Source organism: Octodon degus, unplaced genomic scaffold, assembly GCF_000260255.1.
Source record: "Octodon degus isolate 3935 unplaced genomic scaffold, OctDeg1.0 scaffold00004, whole genome shotgun sequence".
In the NCBI taxonomy this organism is placed as follows: Eukaryota; Metazoa; Chordata; class Mammalia; order Rodentia; family Octodontidae; genus Octodon; species Octodon degus.
The window spans coordinates 34,211,319-34,231,764 of record NW_004524580.1 but is presented as its reverse complement, the minus strand read 5'-3'; the positions used below and the strand labels follow the sequence as shown (position 1 = coordinate 34,231,764).

General features: G+C 42.1%; 1 protein-coding gene across 2 annotated transcripts in view; it reads left to right on the top strand.

Moving 5' to 3' along the window:
• Nucleotides 1-20,446, top strand: part of Cry1 (cryptochrome circadian regulator 1) — a 56,031-nt gene that overhangs the window by 22,813 nt on the left and 12,772 nt on the right. For both annotated transcript variants that reach the window (XM_004623931.3, XM_023717150.1), the window contains exons 2-3: nt 19,425-19,533; nt 20,003-20,145. In XM_004623931.3, coding sequence (XP_004623988.1) covers nt 19,425-19,533; nt 20,003-20,145 — 252 coding nt within the window. The remainder of the gene's footprint in view (nt 1-19,424; nt 19,534-20,002; nt 20,146-20,446) is intronic.

Genomic DNA, 20,446 nt, shown 5'->3' with positions numbered 1-20,446 from the left:
CAGGAAAGGACTTCCACAGTGGATCACTGCAAGTCTGATCTAGTAGTAAACACGCCATAGACCGTTCCCTAAAATACAAAAAAAGAACACAAAAATTAATATTTTAATTTAGAATGAAAAGTTCACATAATATCAAAGAGCACCATATGTAGTATCCTACAATAGTAGATGTCAAAGAAACAAATGTAGTCACATTTTAAATAGAAAAAAATAACAAGTAAGCTTCATATAAATTAGGAAAATAATGCCTAAGAGATTGAAACTGTTGTGGAGCTATTGATATGCACTAATCAAGATGAATAGGCACATAGGCCACTGACCATGTCCTTTTATCACATCTGCATTAATGATACGCAGTGCGGAAGAGTCAGCACTGTTGAACATTGGCTTGAGCATACCAATGGTCCTCAGCTCACAGCGGCTCAGTTTAGTTTATCAGCTGGAAGGTGGTGCAGAGGTGATGTGCATTCCGTGGACAGTGCTTCGAGTTTGGGTCTTTTCCAATAGGAGGGTCCTCTGGGCAGTGCTGCGCAGTGGCAACAAGCCCGCCTGCCAGTCAGCCTCAGCCTCGCAGGCAAGAGGGCAATGCTGGTGCCCTAGTGTGCTGCCAAGCGTGGCATTGGCAGATTAGATATATTAAATGCACTTTCAGCTTCTGCTGTTTTCCACTTAGTGATGGGCTTATTGGGATGTAAGCCCATGGCAAGCTGAAGAGCGCTTGTATCAGCAAAACCCCAGTGGGTAGTTTGGCAGTCAGTACTGGTGTGGTGCATGAGTGAACGAGCTATGCTGGGGGAGGACAGGAGAGAGGGCTCGCTGTCCTCAAAATACAGGCAGCTGGATTTGTAGCTTACTCCTCTTCTTTTTTAATAATGTATTTGTTTGTTACAGGGTCTCACTACACAGCTTGGACTCATAGTGATCCTCCTGTTTTCAGGCTCCCCAGTGCTGGGATTACAGGTGTACACCACTATGCCCGACTCTGTGGCTGGCTCAGCCTGCCCTGGGGGCAACTGAAGAATATATGGTTCATTGAATTAGGTTTTGAGTACTTAAACTAACTACCCATTTCTAAGTAAGGTAAAGAGATCTTGTCAAAATGTTATGGTAGGACACTTCCATTATAGTTATTAATTAAAATGCTTACCTTTCATTAAAATTTTTATAATTTTTCTACTCACTTGAATTTAGTGGCCTATATCTTTGCTAATTAGCCATTAAAGTTGTGCTTTAGTGAACTTTTTAATTAAAGGTTTAATAAGATATAGAAAGCTTAGGAGGTACATTTTTTAAGACTGCTTGAATTTGTTCCAGATTGCAATCCTAATTAAACCCCAGATACATGTGATCTTCTATGTTCTTTGAAAGGAAAAATAAAGAACTGATAAGTTTAAAGGTCACGGGTTATAGTCAGGTAGACTAGGGGAGAAGGCTGGGTTCCTCATTTCCTGTACATGTGGGGGGTGATTTAAATTTTCTAGGATTGCTCTTTTTGTAGTGGAGATGTTACTACCTTTCTTCACCACTTTGTGCTGCTGTAACAGAGTGGTGCAGACTGTAATTCACAATGAATAGAAGCTTATTTGCTCATGGTCTGGAGGCTGAAGTCCCAGGAGGAGGCTCTGCCTCTGACATGAACTTCCTGCTGTGTTACACACGGGAGAATGGCAGACAGACAGACACAGGCAGGCAGTGGCACACAGGAGGATCTCACCTGTCCTTTCATCTGATGGCTTTCCCAGGGGTGGCACAGATCCCTTCCGAGGGCTGTGTTTTCATGTCAGTGCCCTCTCACAGGTCTCCCCTCTTAGCACTGTTGCCTAGGGGACATTTCCAATAAATGTTGCTGGGGGTGCATTCAGATACCTCATACAGTTGTTGAAGCGTTAAGTAGGATACAGAAAAGTACTTAGCACCGTGGACTGTGTCTGGGAAATGATGCTCCACAAAAGTAAGCATATTTATTACATAATCAATGCATGTAAGTTAACAGTATTTTATTCTTTTTTTAAAAAATCACTTATTTGTTTATTTATTTGGTACAAGGTTTCACTATGCAGCTAGGACTCATAGTCATCCTCCTGTCTCAGCTGCCCCAGTGCTAGGATTACAGGTGTGCACCACTACTCCTGGTTTTGGTGGCCAGCATGCAGTACTGGGGATTGACCTGAGTCCTTGGGCTTGCCAGGCAGGAGTTTAGACTGCCAAGCAATCTCTCCAGCCTTAGTATTTTTATTCTTTGTGTCATATGATATAAGCAACAAGGAATTGGTAAATCTGATCCAGGTTAAACTTGATCTCAGATTATCTTTGCTCTACATAGTACCAAAACTTTACTTATAAATAGTTGTTAAAAACCTTCTGTTACTTGTAGGCGAGGACCAGTAGGCTGGCAGATTCTGTTGAGATCTCATAACAGGACTTTTTCATTTGATTTCTTCCCAGGCTCGGTATTCTAGTTGAAAGTACTTCTAACCCTATATACACACTTAACCTCTGTGAAATCACCCTTTTTCAACCCAGATTTCAACGATTTGGTATAATTCTGAATTTTTTTATTGTGAGAATATTGTTACTATTTATGTCAGATACATATAAAATCTGATTTGATATGTATTTTATTCAGTATCTAAATTTGAGAAATTAAAATTATAGAGCTACAATTGACTTTGGATGTCTATATTTTTCAAACTGCTACTCGTGTCAGATTTTGGTATTGAAATTAATTTTGTGGACTTCAACCTACTGTCTTAGTTACTTTTCTCATCTCTGAGACAAAATACCTGACCTCCAAAGTTAAAGGAAGAAAGGTTTATTTTGCCTCGCAATTTGTAGAAGCTTCAGTCCACAGCCAGCTGGTTTCAGGGAGGGTGGCGTGGCAGCGGAGCAGCAGTCCATTTCAGGCAGAAGGTAGCGAGCTGTGAGGTAGCAGGCTATAAACTACAAGCAGTGACAGCAGCAGTCCTCTTTCTGTCCCTTACAGTCAATCCAGGGTGGGGCCTCTGAATTCTATTACTACATCATGGCTCAATCCCAGCATCGTATCCTTAATCTAAGCATCACACACTCTAGATCCAGACACCTCTGCAGAGCCCCTCCTATGACCACATGAGGATTGGGGGCGACAGCTAGACACAGGCTGTAACACCCACCTTAAATATAATGAAGCACACTAGAAAATATCAGGGAACATTGGGTTATAAGGCAAGTTATTTTGTGAAACTTGCTTTACTTCCACAAACACATAGATGCTTGGTGGTACTGGATCATTGTTCTTACTGTGAGTTATTCTCAGAAGGTGTGGAAGGCACTGATCTAGCGTACTTATCATATAGGGAAATAGGGCTTAATGGTGGGGTTTTTTGTTGTTGTTTTTTGGGGCTTCTTTTTGGTGCAGAGTCACTACATAGCTCAGACTTGTAGTGATCCTCTTGTTTTCAGCCTTCCTAGTGCTGGGGTTACAAGCATGCACCACCACGCCCAGACTCTATCACTGGCTCAGCACGCCAGGTGCAGGGCTGGTGTGGCTTGCAGTGCCAGAGATCTAACCCTGGCCCCTGCGATTGGCTAAGCAAGCGCTTAGTCCGCTGACTTATCTCGCCTGCCCTTAATGGTGTTTTAATATAAAATATTTATTGTATTTGAAATTGTAGCGTCTCTGTGTAATTGAAGGTACTGGTGAAGTCGTGAGAGAGACACAATGGGACAAGCCCCTTCAGGAGACTATTTTTCCTTCTGGAGCCAAGAAATGATGTTCAAGGTGAGGATCAGAGCTCCACCAAAGTGAACTGTAGCAAGGTTCTGAGCTCCTCCTCCGATGAGAACAGCCAAGTTCATCAGAAAAGACAGCATGACAAGGCCTCCAGCAGAATAGCCCAAGAGAACCAGCAGTTCCCTAACAGCCTCCCGACAGCTTCTCTAGCTCTGCCTCTTACGCTGCTGGTGATAATGCTCGAGCGGGCCTCCTGTACCCAGCACCACTCTGTTTCAGTTCACCTGGGTGTAAGAAGTTGGCCTCCAGCTGGCAATCCACCACACTCACCCATCAGCCTTAGTCTGTTTTGTGTCGCTATAACAAATTACTAGAGGCTGGGCACTTTAGAGAAAATGTTTTATTTTGGGACTTGATTCTGGTGGCTAGAAAGTTGAAGCAGCGTGGCATCTTTGTCTCCTCCCCGTCCCCTTCACAGCATGAAGGAAAAGTAGAAAGGGTAGTAGCCATACGTGGAAGGGGCAAGCATCGGGGGCTGCCTCGCTGTCCACTGTCTGCTGAAATTTAGGTTGCTGGGTTGTTGGTGTCCAGCCTATTAAAGGTATTCTGCTGGCCTACTGGCCTCCAGCACAGGTCGAGAGAGCAGCCCTGATGCCTTCCAGGGTGTTGCCCTAAGACCAGTGGCCGTCCAGTGGAGCCCACCCCGCAGACCTGCTGCCCCTTCAACCATGGCACTAGGGGCCAGCTTCCAGCACCAAGCCTTTGCGAACACCCACCGAGCACTCTGGGCCACAGTACTGCCATGTGGCAGTTACAGCGTATGCTGACTCTGTGGTAAGTACCTGTAAAATTTTTCTACCTAGCTCATATTGGGCTTACTGCCATCTTCATTCTTGTCCAGTCCATTCACGTTTCCAGTCTTGTCTACAGAAGCATCACTACTGTATAATATTGTTTTGGCAGTAAGTTTGGTGCTTATGCAGTTCTCTCCTGTTCCCTGTTGTAAGATATTGGCACCTAATTCAGTGACTGTCTTTCATCATTATTTTTTCTTACATACCTGACAGTCACCTGTAGACATTAATCTCAGCCTGAAACGTGTAATTTAGCCGTTTCTTTAGTGATGTCTTTCAAAGACAGATTTTTATCTTTTATCAGAAATGTGTCTACTTACTTTTTTTACATCATGGAAGATACTTTGATTAGTATAGAATTTTAGGTTGCTGGGTTGTTGGTGCCCAGGCTATTAAAAGTATTCTGCTGTCCTCTGTTCTCCATTGTTATGTTGAAAACTGTGCTCCTTTGAAGGGGCTCTGTCTCTGTCACTCCTGGACAGTGGCTTTAACCATTGCTACTTTTTTGAAGGATTATTTGTGGGAGCTTCCTGAGACCAGGATAACGTTGCTTTTCTCAAAGGGAAGTTGAAGTTGCTTCTTAGTTGTATTAGTTACTTGTCACTAGGCTAGGAAACGTAGCTTGAGCTTGCTTGCACAACTCTGGTGATTGAAATCTGAGCTACAAACTGCCCAAGGACTGGCTGGCTGGTCAGTGCTTTGTAGCCTACAGATTCTCTTCTTTTTAATTTTCCCTCCTTTTCTGCTGAGTACCACGAGGTGTGGAGGGGGAGCCTACTTGTTCTTCAGTGCCCCGCTCCTGCGAATGCAGCTCTTTTCCTCGGGGCTTAAGGCTTGAGGGTGTTTTCTTCCGTGCTTTCTGTGAGCTGCGCCTGAGTTTTGCTTTGTCTCCCCTGTGTCACAGCGCCATCAGAACCACTGCTGGGGTGGTCTGGGGTTAGCAAATACTCTCGGGGTGAAAGCCGACTGTGTGTTCTGCTTAGGGTTTGGTCAGGCAATTCTTTGTTGTGTCAGCTTTTCACTGCTTGGAGGAAGCTGTTTCATACATCTTGGTATTTTTATTTCTGGTTTAGTGGAAAGATTGGCCTAATTAACCTAGGTTGTTATTTAAAATTGAAATCCATTGTGTGTGTGTGTGTGTGTGTGTGTGTGTGTGTGTACAACTTACATATATGTAGCATCTATGGTCATTTTGCCCATTTTGTTCTTATTTTTGCTTATATTTGTCTTCTCCCTTTTTGATCTGTTAAATTTCACCTGAGGTTGGTTAATCAATCATCTTTTCAGAAAACCAATTTTTAAATTTTTTTCTATAGTTATTTTTAATCACAATTTCTGTTCTTTTTTTTTTTCTTTTTTTATTCTAAGGTATTAAAATGTAGTTAGCTAACTAGCCTTTAATAAGCTATATCTATTAATTTTAATTCTTTCCAGCACTGTAATAATTTTGTCCCTTTATTGAATGATACATACACTCTAAGTAGCTTTTTGTCGTATTTTATTTTCAGTCATTTTATTTTAGTTTCTAAATAATGAAAATACCTTGTTCTCCCTATTTTAAAAGGCCAGTGTTTATTTACTACATACTTACCACTTTGTGTTTTTCTCATAGTATCTCAGACCTTTATCTCAGAATGTCTTTTAGGCTTCACTACAGTGAAGGCCTGCCAGTGGCCTACTCACCCATGTTTTCTTTGTTTATAGTGGATATAAAATTCTAGGGTGACATTTGTGTACTCCCAGCACATTGGAAGTCTGTATTCAACTGCCACTCCCCCTGGTAATTTTTTTAAGGACAATACATTATTTCTTTTTTGACTAATTTTAGCCTTTTTTTTTCTTTTGACATAATTTATATTCTTTTCAGTGACTGATGTAGGTGTGAGTTTCTCTTCCTTCTTGTGAATTTGTAAGTTTTTTGAACCTGTGTGTTGGTGTCTTTTCAGGGCAATTTTAGTTGTTGCTTATTCAGATAATTTTCCGACCTCATTGTGTATGTAATACTGTATACGTCAGATGTTTTTACTCTAGTCTTTCATGTTTCCATCTCCTTAGCTCTGCATCCGTTTTGTGAAATTTCCTTATGCCAACTTCTTTTTACTTAAAAAAAATTTTTACGTAGGGCAGTCGTACATGTTGAATGAGACAGTGTGATATTTCGATACCTGTGTACAGTGTTCCAGGATCAAAGCAGAGTAATGAGCATATCTGTCACCCGAGACATTTATCCCATGCACTTGGGTTAGGAGCCATCCGACTCCTCTCTTCTAGTTCTTTTTAAACTATGTGATAAGTTGGTGTGTTTGGCCAGCCACCGTGCTGTGCTGCTGAACACTAGGCTACGTTCCCTCTCACTGCTCTCTTGATGACGCCTGCTTGTTTCCTCCTTGCCTCTAGGGATCGTGCTCCTACCCCTAGCTTCTATAAGACCAACTTGTTGGCTTGCCCCGAAGAATAAGAACGTGTCAGTATCAGGTCTGTTCCCCTCAGCACAATTGGCAGGATTCACTTACTTTATGACTCATAATAATGATTAGATATGTATGAAAATACTGTGTATGTGTGCCACATGTTCTTTATGAATCCAGCCAGCCAGGTGCCTCAGTGGGTTCTGTGTCTTAGCTGTCGTGAATAGTGCTGCTGGGAGTGCGAGAGAGCAGGTGGCTCTGCGGTACAGTTCTGCTCCCTTGTTCTCCTCTCAGGAAGAGAGCAGCTGGATGATGTTCCCTGACTGTAAGGTTTTGAGGAGCCTGTGCTAATCCTTATTTCCAGCAGTCATGTGTGACTTCTCCTTTCTTTACATCTTTGCCAACATTTCTTAATAAAAGCTATTCTGTGATAATACCTCATTGTAGTTTATCTGATGAAAGCATAAGTGCAGTATTTTTATACCATTTTCTATCATTTTTGGATTGTTTTTAAAGGTTCTTTTAGAGGTAACCTAGAAATCACCACGTGTGTGATTTCTTAAAGTCTAAAATTAATTAGTAGTTTTACCACTTCTACTGCACAGAGACTTTGAACTATATCGACTCCATTTAACTCTGACCCATCTTTGCTGTATTTGATTCTCTTGGTATCACTATTGAAAGCTCATGTTAAAATTTAATTGCTTTTGTAAGAGTCTGAAGAATTGTGATCTTTAAGACATAATAGATCATGAAGGTCCCTGTCACTCAGAATAGATTGTGACAGTCCCTCTCCTTCATAAATGAATCAAGGCGGTTGGAGTTAGGTTGGGAGTAGCCTCTTCAGGAAAGCTGGGTTTGGCCCAGACTTTCTGTCTCCGTGCATGTTCCTTTGCTGTGCCGCACAGTGGAAGGCAGTGAGGGGCCCTCATCAGATGACTTCTGGTCTTGGACTTCCCAAGCCTCCAGAATTGCAATTCACATGAGCTTCAGTTCTTCATAAATACTCAGCTTTTGGTGTTTTATAATAAAGAGGGTGTTTCTTAAAGGTAGATCTGAAGATTTACCATAGCTGTAGATGTAGGCCTAGAAAAAAGCAAGAGGTCAAGGGTGCTGAGGTACAGCCTACCCTGTCCAGTTCGTGTCTCCAAGGGAGCACTGAGTTATCTCCCTTCTCTGCTCCCTTTCAGTCTCAAAGCTGTGTGGCCAATGAGTTGTGTAAGGAAGTCCTGGGTTGAGGCCCCATGATGTACTCCTGGTTCTTCTCCAGGGAAGGGGAGGGCCTTACATTGAAAATCTTGAGCCACAGGAGCAAAGGGCTGAGATGATGAAGTCACCATTTAGAGGATAACTTCTGGAGCTGCAGTGAGCTCAGCACAAGGAAGGTAAAAATTGCTTTGCCAAGCTAGTGATTGGGGTGGTTACTGCAGCAGAAGCCTGTCCTCCTCTGACCAGACAGGCAAAACTTTGGCCTGAGGCACGGAGGGGTAGAATCCCCTTAGCTGCAGTTGGGAGACTTAGGAGCAGTCATAACCTTTAAAAAGAGTTGTTTGAGTGGGCAGTATCCTCCGGTGACCACGCTGATTTGGTTCTGGGGCTACACTGGCCCACGTGTTCAGGACTTGGTCGCCAGCTCACATGGCTTTTGGGAAGGTTTTGGGTGAGAGGGCGGGCACTGGTGGGGTAGTAGTGACCAGGTCCTTCCCAGGCCCTGCCCCCGCCCCCACGTCTGGTCCCCAGCCGAAGAGCTCGGCTGCAGCCCCAGACCTCAGTCGCGATGTACTGCCTAGCACAGGGCCAATTGAGCACAGCCTAAGGACTGCAGACTTGAGCAGAGTAACCCTTCTTTCCTTAAAAGTTGGTTTATCTCAGATAATTGTTACAGTGAGAGAGTGCCATGCTGTGTAAAATTATACTTCTGTGTCCTCCTACACTTGTTGAGTTCCCTCCATTGAAAGGATTACCATCAAGATACAGTATGGTGGTTCAGGAGCTTGGGGTTGAATCCAGGCCCACTGCTTGCGATGTCCTAGTTTTGCCACTTTCCTATTCATGTATCCTTGGGAAAATTTCTTAACCTTTTTGTGTCCCAGTTTCCTCACTTGGAAGTAGAGGAAGTACTATATCAGAGTCACTGAGAGTGTACATGTAGAGTGCTTAGAACGTATCTGATACACACTCTGGAGATGCTTACAGTTGTCCTTGTTGTCCACTAACGTGCAAACTCGTGACACCAGGCACTTAAGTTTGTTTTTCTTTTATTCCCAGAATCTGCAACAATGCTTAGCATGTAATAGTCTTTATTAGTAGCTTTGATAGAGAAGTAAATGGTGGTATTGTATACCTGTCACTCTTTGAAGTGATGTCAATATGGGAAAGATCCTGTTTGCCAAATCTCACACAGACCTGTGTGGTTACAGGTGCTGAGTCATAGGTGTGTACAGGTGCACACCTGTAAGCCCTGCACTCTGAAAGCTGGGGCAATAGGGCTGACGTTCAAGCCCGTCCTGGGCGATTTAGCAGCTGCCTCAGAACTATAGAAAAGGGCTTGGAAAATGGTTCAGAGGAAAGCACTGGGCTTAATCTCCAGTACCACAAAGAAACAAAAACAGTTTTTTAGTAGTTTTACTTTTTCTGAAAGGCAGAAATTTGAAATAAGACAGACAACAGAAAAGCATTATACATAGACCTGGGACAAATTTTAGACAGATGTTATTTAGCTGTATGCAAATCCCTTAAAGCTTAGAACTGTGTCTTATGCTTGATTTGAACTAACCTGAAGTCCTAATGCAGTGCCTTCTAAAATTAGACAGGAATAAGATTTCTAGACTATAAATAGCTCTGTGTGCTTTTGGTATCAGAGAGGCATAAGTTATGTAGATTATTAGTGTAATTTGATTCCCAAAACTAAGTAATTTTAATCTTTGGAAACTTTTATTCAATCTAAACAATTTCTTCTGTGAATTTGTTTTCTCTATACTGGTTGAGTTGATTCGCCTATCTGTAAGTGATCACAAGTTAGTTTCTTCCCATACTACCCTTTGTCTTCTATTTCTTGCTCTTCTGTTGTAACACGTTAGGCATGGTAATGCAGATGGAGTAGAGGAGTAAGAGCTTCAGGTGTCATCTTCCCCGTCGTGAAGGGACTGCTGTCACCATTTCACCATGTTTTCTGTGGTAGCTGTGGGTCCCGTTTACAGACCGAGAGAGTTACCTTCCCAGCCCAGTTTGCTGAAGCTAAGTGGAGATTTTTTGTTACTACTCTTTCTGCTTCTCTTCAATCAATCATGTAATTTTTCCTCTTTATTTTTTTTAGCGTAAAGTGCAGAGAGGAGTGGAAAGTGTTTTGATTGGTAATTTAAATATTTTAATGTGGCTAATAAATTTTTATTTATTTGTTGTTTGCAGTACTGAGGAGTGTACCCAGGGCCTTGACACTGAGCTACATCCTTAGCCCTTTTTTAAATTTTGAGACAGGGTCTAGCTGAGTCATTAAATTGTCCAGGATAAACTCAAATTTACAGTCCTCCTGCCTCAGCCTTGTAGAACGATAAGATTATAGGTGTGTGCCGCCACGCCCAGCTGGTAACGAAGTTTTAAATATTAAACTAACCAGTGTTCTAAGGATAAGTCCTGAAGTCAGCATGTATTTTTATATATAATGCTGGATCTGGCCAGCTAATGTAGCATGCTTGTGAATGATGTTAGTCTGGTTTTTCTGTTACACTGATTTGGTGTCAAGGCAAATCTAACCTTAACAGGATGGCTTGGGCTGTGTTTGTCTTTTCTTCTATCCTCTGTGTGACTTGAGAATCCTCAGAACGGGATGCCATGAGGCACGAGGCAAGAGAATTACAAGTTGAAGCATGGCTTAGACAGTTCAGACCCTGTCTCAAAAAGGGACGGGAGAGGCCCCGGGGAAAGCTCATTGGAAAGCTCAGCACCCAGCGCCATATTAAATAGAAGAATCCTCTTTTAAATAGAATTACCTGCCTGCAAGCAGGTGCAGGGGCCTGGGCTCATCTGGGGACCTGCCCTGCTGTGCTGGCCCCACCCCTGCCCCCCGGGGCACACTGAACAGCAGTTGAGACTGGGCGTGGTGGCATGCACCTGTAATCCCAGCTCTTGGGAGGCTGTAAACAGGCAGATCACTACGAGTCTGATCTAGTAGTGAGACCCTGAACATCCTGTAGACCCTTCCTAAAAAAAAAAAAAAAATAGAATTACCTGTTCCTTGAATGTTTGCTGAAATTAATCTGTAAAGCTGTCTCTTACATTTTCATTGTAAGAGTTTTAACTATTGATGCAGTGTCTTTTATAACTATTAAGAGCATTGTATTCTTTTGCTCTTGAGTCCAGTTTGGTAAATTTTAAATTTTCTCATGAATCAGTTTTATCAAGAAATTTATTTCTTCCATGCTTTTAAATTTATTCACATAAAATTGTGCATACTATCTTCTGTTTAATCCCAGAAGTATCTAGATTCTTTATTTATTAATTTTATAAGCTGGCCTTGAGCTCATTGTGTAGCCCAGGCTGGCCTTGAACTCATGGCGTTCTTCCTGCCTGCCCTCAACTGCTGGGATTACAGACATATATCACCAGCTCAGCACACTTTTTTACTCCTATTATTTCATATTTTGTCTTCTAGGTTATTTTCACTGATTTCTTATCTTTATCATTTTCTTTCTTTCTTAGGATTTTTCTGCTGTTTCTCTAACTTAGTTCCAAGGATTCTTTCTTAGTATTTTAGCATTGCATTCTCCTCTTGTTGCCTGCTGTGGTTCAGATACTAGTTGGGGCCATGGCCAAGAGCTCGGTCTACAGGCGGGACGCCGTGGAGGCTTTGAAGTATGGGATGAGGGCTTGGTCCCTGAAAATGCCACTTCAGAAGGGACTGGGTGCCTTGTCCTCCCCACCTGAAGTCCTGGCTCAGGTGGGAGCCTCCCTCCAACCTGAACAGTTCCATGGCAGCCCTCAGGAGCCCCAGACCAAGAGAAGACATTATCCAGTCTTGTTTTGTTACTGGCAAGCGTGTTTCTTTCCTGGAGTGCTAGGGCTGGACCAGGGCCTTGCACAAGCTGGGCCAGGCCTCCGCCAAACCGCTCTTCTGTCCTCCACAACTGAGCTACTGACACCCTTCCTTCTGTGAGGTCAGTTGCCTCAGATGTTTCAGGATGGTGATTTAATGGGCAGCTGGACATGTCTTGGGTATGTTGTCTGGAGGATCGCACCCCTCTCGGGGCTTTTCCTGAGTCTGCCTGTCCAGCGTTCATGGCCCCTTCACACTCCACACTTTCTGCCTGTGCCTTTCTCTTTTCATCATGCTTGGGGTTTCCTGAGTTGCTGCCGCTCACCATTTCTGGAGAATTCTCAGTCATTTCCCATCTGCCACTCAGTAACGCACATTAAATTCTTATTTATGGTGTGATTGATTGATTTTTGATGGGACTCTTGTGGGGGAAAGCCTTTGAAGCATGGATTGAAGTTGAGAAGCCAGAGATGTGTGTCTGTCTAAGATTGCTTTTAATAGTCATCTCCGGTCACAGCAAGCATGGCATTACTTAAAATGCAGTGTTATGCTTAAGGTGTTCAGGGCCACTTGAATTCCTGAATTATCATTAAGATTATGTCTTCGTAAGATTTTTAAAACAAAATTTACTTTTTAATATCTATTTTATGTATTTGTTTGCTTATTTATTTATTTTTATAGTACCTGGGATCGAGCTTAGAACCTTACACTTCCCAGGCAGTGCTACGCCACTGAGCTGTATCTCTGGCCCATGAATAACTTTAGATTGGTAGAAAATGGCCAAAGTAACAGAGAGAGTGCTATATTCTCTGTCCCCAGTTTCTCTCTTGTTAGTCTCCCATGTTCTTCTATCAAAACCATACTGACTTTGCTCCAGCCCATTCATGTTTCTGTTAGTGTCATTCTTCTGTCCCAGAATTCCACCCAGGGCACCACAGTGCATCTAGTTATAGATTTCCTCCATGACTATTTCTCGGGCTTTCTTTGTTTTATGACTTTCATGTTTTTGCGTGGTGTTCGTATATGTAGTAGGATGGCCTTGAATTTGATTTTGTCTGATTTTTCTTTTACCACTCTGTTCACTGTGATCAACTTAGCACTGGTAATATTTGCTCTGGTCCTGGGATTACCTTGACCATGATAGGCTTCTTCTGTACCACACGGTTACTATTTTTCCTTCTTTACCAAGGGGTAGACATTATTTTCTTTAAGCCCAGGCTGGGTAGAGGAAGGCAGGTTTCCTTGCCTTATTGTGTGGCAGTGTTGTTATGCCTTGCATAGACTTGAACTGTGAGGCAGGCTTTTGGAAGCCAGGCTTTGGATGAGGTCTGCTGTTAGCTTCCTTACTGTGCATGGGGCTTGGGTGCTGTCTTGTGTCCTCACTGGATTAGACTCTGGTTTCCAGGACTCTGTGGGAGCCTCCTGCTCATCTCTCTCACCTTCGTAGGGTTGTGGTGGCCCAGTGAGAATTGAAGCAGTGGTGGTGTTTGTCAATTTATTTCTGTCTGGGTATCATAACCCAGTGTTCTGACAGCAGCAGAAGCTGGTAACAGGTTTTGTCTGGCATTGGTTTCGAACATATTTTGAACTGTGAACCACTTACCAGCGTACTCTGAGTGCCACTTGGGCAGCGGGTCTGTTAGGGTGCAGACTGTCTCAGGCAGGACTTGGGCAGGTTTCATTTCGGCCAGTCAGTTCTTACACTGAATAAGTTTGATAAAATTGAGGTTTTTATATTTCTTGTTATTTTACAATGTTAAAATACGCAATTTTTAGTCATTCTGTGTGTAAATACTGGGACCGATAAGTGATTGAAAGTGGGCTGGGAGTAACATGCACTGTATTGTAGAACACATGCACTGAGGGCCATCCTTCCAGCCACCCTCTTGTCCCCGCCACCCCACGGCTCTTACACACTTCCTGGTCCAAGCATACTGCTCTGTGTGCTTCAGGCGCCCTTTCCTGCCCCGTCCTCTTGGTTACCTGTACATTCCAGACAGCCTTCAGATGTCTTTTCCTTGTGCCCTTCCTTCGGTGCACACACTGAGGTCTTCCTGCGCTGCCACACCACACTCTTCACAGTGCAGCTCACCGTAGCCAGACGTGGCGGCATGTGCCCCTCATTCCAGCACTCTGGGGGCTGAGGCAGGAGTGTCCCAAGTGTGAGCCTGGCCTGGGCAGCTCAGTAGGACCTGTCTCACATTTAAAAAAGAAAAAGTATCTGGCGATGTAGCTCATTGTGAAGACCCTTGCTCAGTAGTGTTTGTGTGTGTGTATATCTTTTAGCCATGTGGTCTGAACACCCACCAGTGTGTAGATACAGGAATGGTGGATGCCACTATGGTTTGTTCTTCCACTGTCCTTTGTAAAGAGTTTATGCTTTCCTGCCATCTTGAAGGCCAATTAGCTGTGTAACCTGCTTTGACCAATTCAGTGTGAGCAGAAATGCCTTAGCTTGTCTGCAATAGAATATGAGTGAGGAATATGCTTTAGTTGTTTCAAAATACAGAGATTAGGGAGCAGTTTGTACGGCAGTATGACCTAAGCTCTTCCACATTCACTGACTTGCCTGCCTCCCATTCTGAGGATGAAAACTTCTAGTCATCTTCATATCCTTGCAGCTGTCGGATGAACTCCCTAAGCATTTTGGATGGTTACACAGTCTGTAGAAAAAGGGCATTTCTGCATATAGCGCCTATAGCACATATAGTGCACATAGTACAGTTTGGACAGACATGTGCAAATTAATTTTTTACCCAGTTGCTCAGTGGAGCCTGGCAAATGTGCTTGATGGGCTTTCTTTCTTTTTTTTTTTTTTCAGGGTCCCACTACTAGATTAGACTCTTGTGATCCACCTGTTTACAGCCTCCCAAGAGTTGGGATTACTGGTGTGTGCCACCATGCCCAGTCTCAACTGCCATCTCAGCATGCCCCGGGGGCGGGGCCAGCACGGCAGGCCCCTGGGATTGAACCCAAGGCTCCTGTGCCTGCTTACAGGTTCTTTAATCTGCTGCGCTATTTGGCTGGACCTTTTGATGGGCTTTTAATCCCATCAGTTTTTAAAATTCCACAATTTTTTAGTTGACATACTTATGGGGTTGCAGGGGATATAGCCTATGTGAAAGTACCCCACAAACTAGACATGCAAAGAATATTCTTTCCCTTTGTGTTTTTTCTCCACTGTCAAATCAAGTTTAAAATCTCTTTCTCCTGCCATCATTTGCTTACATATTTGGTTACTTACTGGACTCCTGCTGCATGTTGGGAATTGTTTAGGCCTGGAACGTGGTGGACAAGCTCATCACAGCCAGCAGCCAGGCATGCTCCTCTTACCTTCTGCTGGTCAGATTGTCGTACCAGGTCCTAAAATTTCTGCCTCAGTCTTTTCCCTATTTCAGAAAAGGAAGAAGAATCCAGAAGTAACTTTCTATAGCATATAAATGTTACTTATTTTTTCTCTCAGAGCATGTTCTGTGGTGTTCACGTACAGCACGTTCAGGGGGGCTCTTCTAGGCATGAAGTTCCCATCAAAACCTCATCAAAAATCAGCAAAGGAAGTTACATAGTAATGAACAGTGTCACTTTTTAGTGATTTAGTATTTCAGGAATTTTGTGGAGGCATTTTTGGTTGTCACAATGATTGGAAGAAAAATAGTGGAATTAGTGGGAAGAGGGCAAAACTGAAACACCTTTCTCATACTCAAAGTAGTCTCCCAACTAAGTAATTATGCTGATTCCTCCATGACTTTCGTAGGTAAATCAAGGGAACGCTGTGTTTTATGTAGTATTTTACTGAGTCTTGAAGAACATTTCAGGAAGTCACGTCACCAGAGACAGTACCTCTCATGTTTGAGTCAACAGACAGTTAAAGGGGCTGTGCAGATGGCTCAGTAGAATAAGTGCTTCCCTGGCAAGCACAAGGGTCCGAGTTCAATCCCCAGTTTTGCCAAAAAATGAAAGAAACAGTTGAACTAGTTGCCTCTACAGCTGCCAAACTCAAAATTACTCCATAGCATCAGACTAAGGAACTTTCCTTTGTGCCAGAAGTACATGTTACTTTACGATTCTCTAATTTCTCTCATATATTGCAGTTAGAAGATTATATTGATGCCTTAAAGTGATACATGTAAAACTTAGTTTAAAATGTAATGCAAAATCTTTGTTATGAAAAGTGACTTTGTGTTGTGTATAGGGCAAATCTAGTGTTGTAAATTAATTACAAACCAGAAAAAGAACATACCCAAACTTTTCAATTAATGGAAACACAAATTATTATTTGTAAAATCTTTAATAAACCATCACAAACTTTCATTTATAATTTAGAATCTTTTTCTTCATGATAATACATAGTATCTAGAACTCTGATTTTGTTCCTACATTTAACCTTGTTGTTTCATGTAGAGGATAGAAGATAATCTCCCTGTGGGCTTTAGTGACGCTAGCTTATAGGCTTTACATACAATCTCTGCGACCAGCAGTGAATTGTTTTGGTTTAGATCATCCAAGCAGTTTTCATTGCTGAGCATGTGATAAGGCCCATTTTAGAAGCTCGAGTGCAGAAGCAGATGGCTGTGTCCTCGTATGATAACATGAGTTATCACAAAGCCTTGTTTTCAGCAGCAGTGGGCTTCTGCTGTATCTTGCCATTGCCTTTTTTAGATTGTTTTACAGACAGAACTAGAAATACTAGTTATATAAAGCTGTTCTAGCACAGACCAGAAAGTAGGTCGTTGAGAGGAGTATACTAAGCCTTGCAGTGGTTGCTATAGCAATGACCTACTTAAGAAACTATTTCTGTTGATCTATGTTGAAATCATCTTCTGGAGGTGGTACCAGAAACCTTTGGCATAGTTTGTTTTATAATAGAAATAAGCAGTGATTTCTGGAGGGAAAAATGTTTTTAGTGTTTAAAGAAATACATTTTCTCACCTAACACCTCTTCCATTTATTTTAAAGTGATTTAGTATTGTAATCAAATAACATGGAAGCTGTCAATGTGTACAGTAAAATTATTTGAAAGATTATAAGTTGTACTACTATTTGACCTATTGAAAACCAATCATCGGGCCAGCAAGCTAGCTAAGCGCCTGCCTGGCAAGCACAGGGACCAGGGTTCGATCCCCAGCACCACAGGCCCTGCCAGCTCTGCCCCTGGGCACGCTGAGCCACCACTGCAGAGACCAGAGACCGGGCGCGGTGATCCCAGTGCTGGGGAGGCTGACGTGGGAGGATTGCTGCCAGTCTGAGCTGCGTAGCAGACAGTGGCATTGTCAGCTGAGCCTTCAAATGAGTGGAGTTCAAGAAAACAGTTATACTGTGTGCCAAATGAGAGGTCTGAAAAATGTCTCACAAAAAATTGTTCTCTATATCTAATGGAATATGAAAGTTATTCATTCAGTATTGAATGCTTTTGTGGCACTTGCCATGTATAAAGGTTGAAGTTGTGCTCTTGGAAGTGCATTGAATTCGAATGTGGAAGTATCTTCCCCTTTTCTTAGCCCACAGCAAAAGATGAAGGATTAAATTTTGCGTAGTCTTCAAGTTATATTTTTCCTCTAGCACTGAAAAGAAACTGCACCTGTCTTTGGGTTGACACTTGCATCCCAGGACATTGGTGGCTCAGTCGGGTTCTTCTGAAGTATTATACAGACGAGCTGATTGGGTCTTAATTGTACTGTCCCTTTTTCTAAATATACATCCGTGTAGATGTCAGCCTTGACCCTGGTTCAGAGTGACATTTGGATGCGGGTGTATGTTCACCGTGGTTCACAGTGATTAGGAATCCCACTAATTGTTTTCTGTTGTCATGTCTACTTACTTACAGAAACATGTGGGTTTTTTCAGAGAATCTTTCTTTTTCTTTTTCTCTTTGCTGAACCGGGGGTTGAACTCAGGCTCTTGCCCTTGCCAGCAAGTGCTCATCCTACTGAGCTATCTCCCTGGCTCCCATATGGGGTTTTTCAAAAATAGAAATTATTCATAAAGGAAAATAATGATAACTTCTGTTTAATCAGTATCTGCCTGGTGCTAGGATTCTACTAGATAATTTTGTGTTTGTAATCCATTAAGCAGTTGTATAAGACCATCTTACTGGGTCATTTTATCCTATTTCTAATGGTCAACAAGTTGTAAAAGGCCTATGATGTTTGTTTGCCAAATACAGAAGCCAAGACAGGTTAAAAAAAGATTGTGTAACATAGGATACAGATACATATGAAGGACAGTTTGATAATTTCTCTTGGATGAGGATATGTTACCTCTTAGCGAGGTAAGAAAAGGTGGGAATTGGCAGAGGGATTCCAGGCCCAGGAAGGGGCATGGAACAAATTCAGGAAACTAAATGTTTAGGACAAAGAGGAATACTTTGGCTTGGTGAGGAATAGGGGCTTGGGATCCTAGGTGAGTAATCAAGAAAGTAATTAGTTCTTTATTATGTAAGGAATGAGTCTTGGGAGACCTTTGTACAGGAAAGCCTGCCTCCGGAAGCCTTGATATTGTGTGTTAGAATGGATTTCAGGGCACAGAGATTGTTGGTAGGCAGGTCTATTTTGAGGCACTGCAGTAAATAATACAAGCAAGAGATAAGAACTCACTCAAATTATTGTAGCCAAAATAGAAATGAGGAGGAAGGAGGGGCTAAAAAGTAGTGAGTAACACTTACATAATCATGCTTACTATGGGCAGACACTGTTCCAAGAACTTCCCGTGTTAATTCAGTCTGTTCTCACAAAAATGCTGCTGTGAGGTAAATCCTGTTACTGTGCCAGTTTTACAAATGAGAAAATTAAATAATGCTTCACAGAGCTGGGGTCTCTTGGGGCCTGCCCATGTGAGCTCAGCGTTCTGCGCCTGACAGCTATCTGTGGCCCCCTTTCCATATTTTCCTAGGTGGTCTTTTTTATATGAAAAATCATTTTCATATAGGAAATATTTATCATGTTTAAACAATGAAATCAGTTCATGTAATTAATTGCTTTGATATTTTTAACATAATTTGTATTTTCACAACTTAAATTTTTCTAACTTTTTTTTTCTGTTTTTTTAGTGCTGAAGGTTAAACCCAGATTCTTTGCAGAGAGCTGCATCTCCAGCTCTTTTTCATTTAACACAAGTCTCACTGAGTTGCCCGGGCTGGGCTTGCACATGAGCTCTCCTGCCTTGTGCTCCACGAGCGCTGGGATTACAGGCACCCGCCACCAGCAGCCTAGCTTAACACTTGTATTTAATGAATATTAGTGATTTAATTCAGATCTTCACTAAGGTATTGGGAAACATCACTTTTTAAAACTTTGTTTTCTACAAATAATAACATACATCAGTAAGTGTAAGAGAGGGGGTTGGCATCTCAGATTATTGAATAAACTGATTTTGTAACACTTTTTATCTTTTTAATCATTTTAATGTTTTCTCCACCTTAGATTTTTGCTTCAGTGTCTCGAGGATCTTGATGCCAATCTTCGAAAATTAAATTCTCGCCTGTTTGTGATTCGGGGACAGCCAGCAGATGTGTTTCCCCGGCTTTTCAAGGTAATTTGAAGAAATAATCATCATTGTCAAGAAGATAGCATGCTCAGGAAATAGATTGCTAGTTACCTTGCAGAAGCACCAGCCGCTGCCAGGTTTTTTTGTGCATGTTCAATTAGAAAATTCTGTGTATGAGTGGGAATTTCTTTCTGAGTTGTGTTTTGAGGATGGGATGTGATAATAAAGTTACAAGTAATTTGAAAAAATAGTGCTGCCCAAACGCATTTAGCAGAAGAGCTACTTGCAGTCATATTTCTTGATTGGTTAGAACCTAGCTAAATGCCTTGAATTTGTGAGAATAGATTTGTTATCTATGTCTTTAATTTATATGTTTACTTTTTTCTTCCTGCATACTTGAAGTTTGATATGTGTATAATCCTTTGGTGTGTAGATTTTGAGCTTTTCACTTATTGCCATCTAGAAAGAAATAATCAGATCTGATATGCACTGTTGGTCCTTTCTGTTGTCTTAGGAGTGGAATATTACTAAACTTTCCATTGAGTATGATTCGGAACCCTTCGGAAAGGAGCGGGATGCGGCTATTAAGAAGCTTGCTACAGAAGCTGGAGTAGAAGTCATTGTACGAATTTCACATACCTTATATGACCTAGACAAGTAAGGTTTGCTTTTGGTGTTGTCTTGTTTTGTACTTGGGATTAAACCCAGGGCCTTTACACTAAGCTGCATCCCCAGCTCATTATTGTTATTATTATTATTATTATTATTATTATTATTTTCTGTATTTAGGACAGGGTCTCACTACATAGATCAGACTTGTAATGATTCTCCTGTTTTTAGCCTCCCAAGTGCTGGGATTACAGGCGCACGCCACCACGCCCCAGTCGCAATCGCTGTGCGGGGGTGCACGGGGAGCTGGCTTGGTTGTTTTTTAAGTATGTATTTACTTATTTAAATT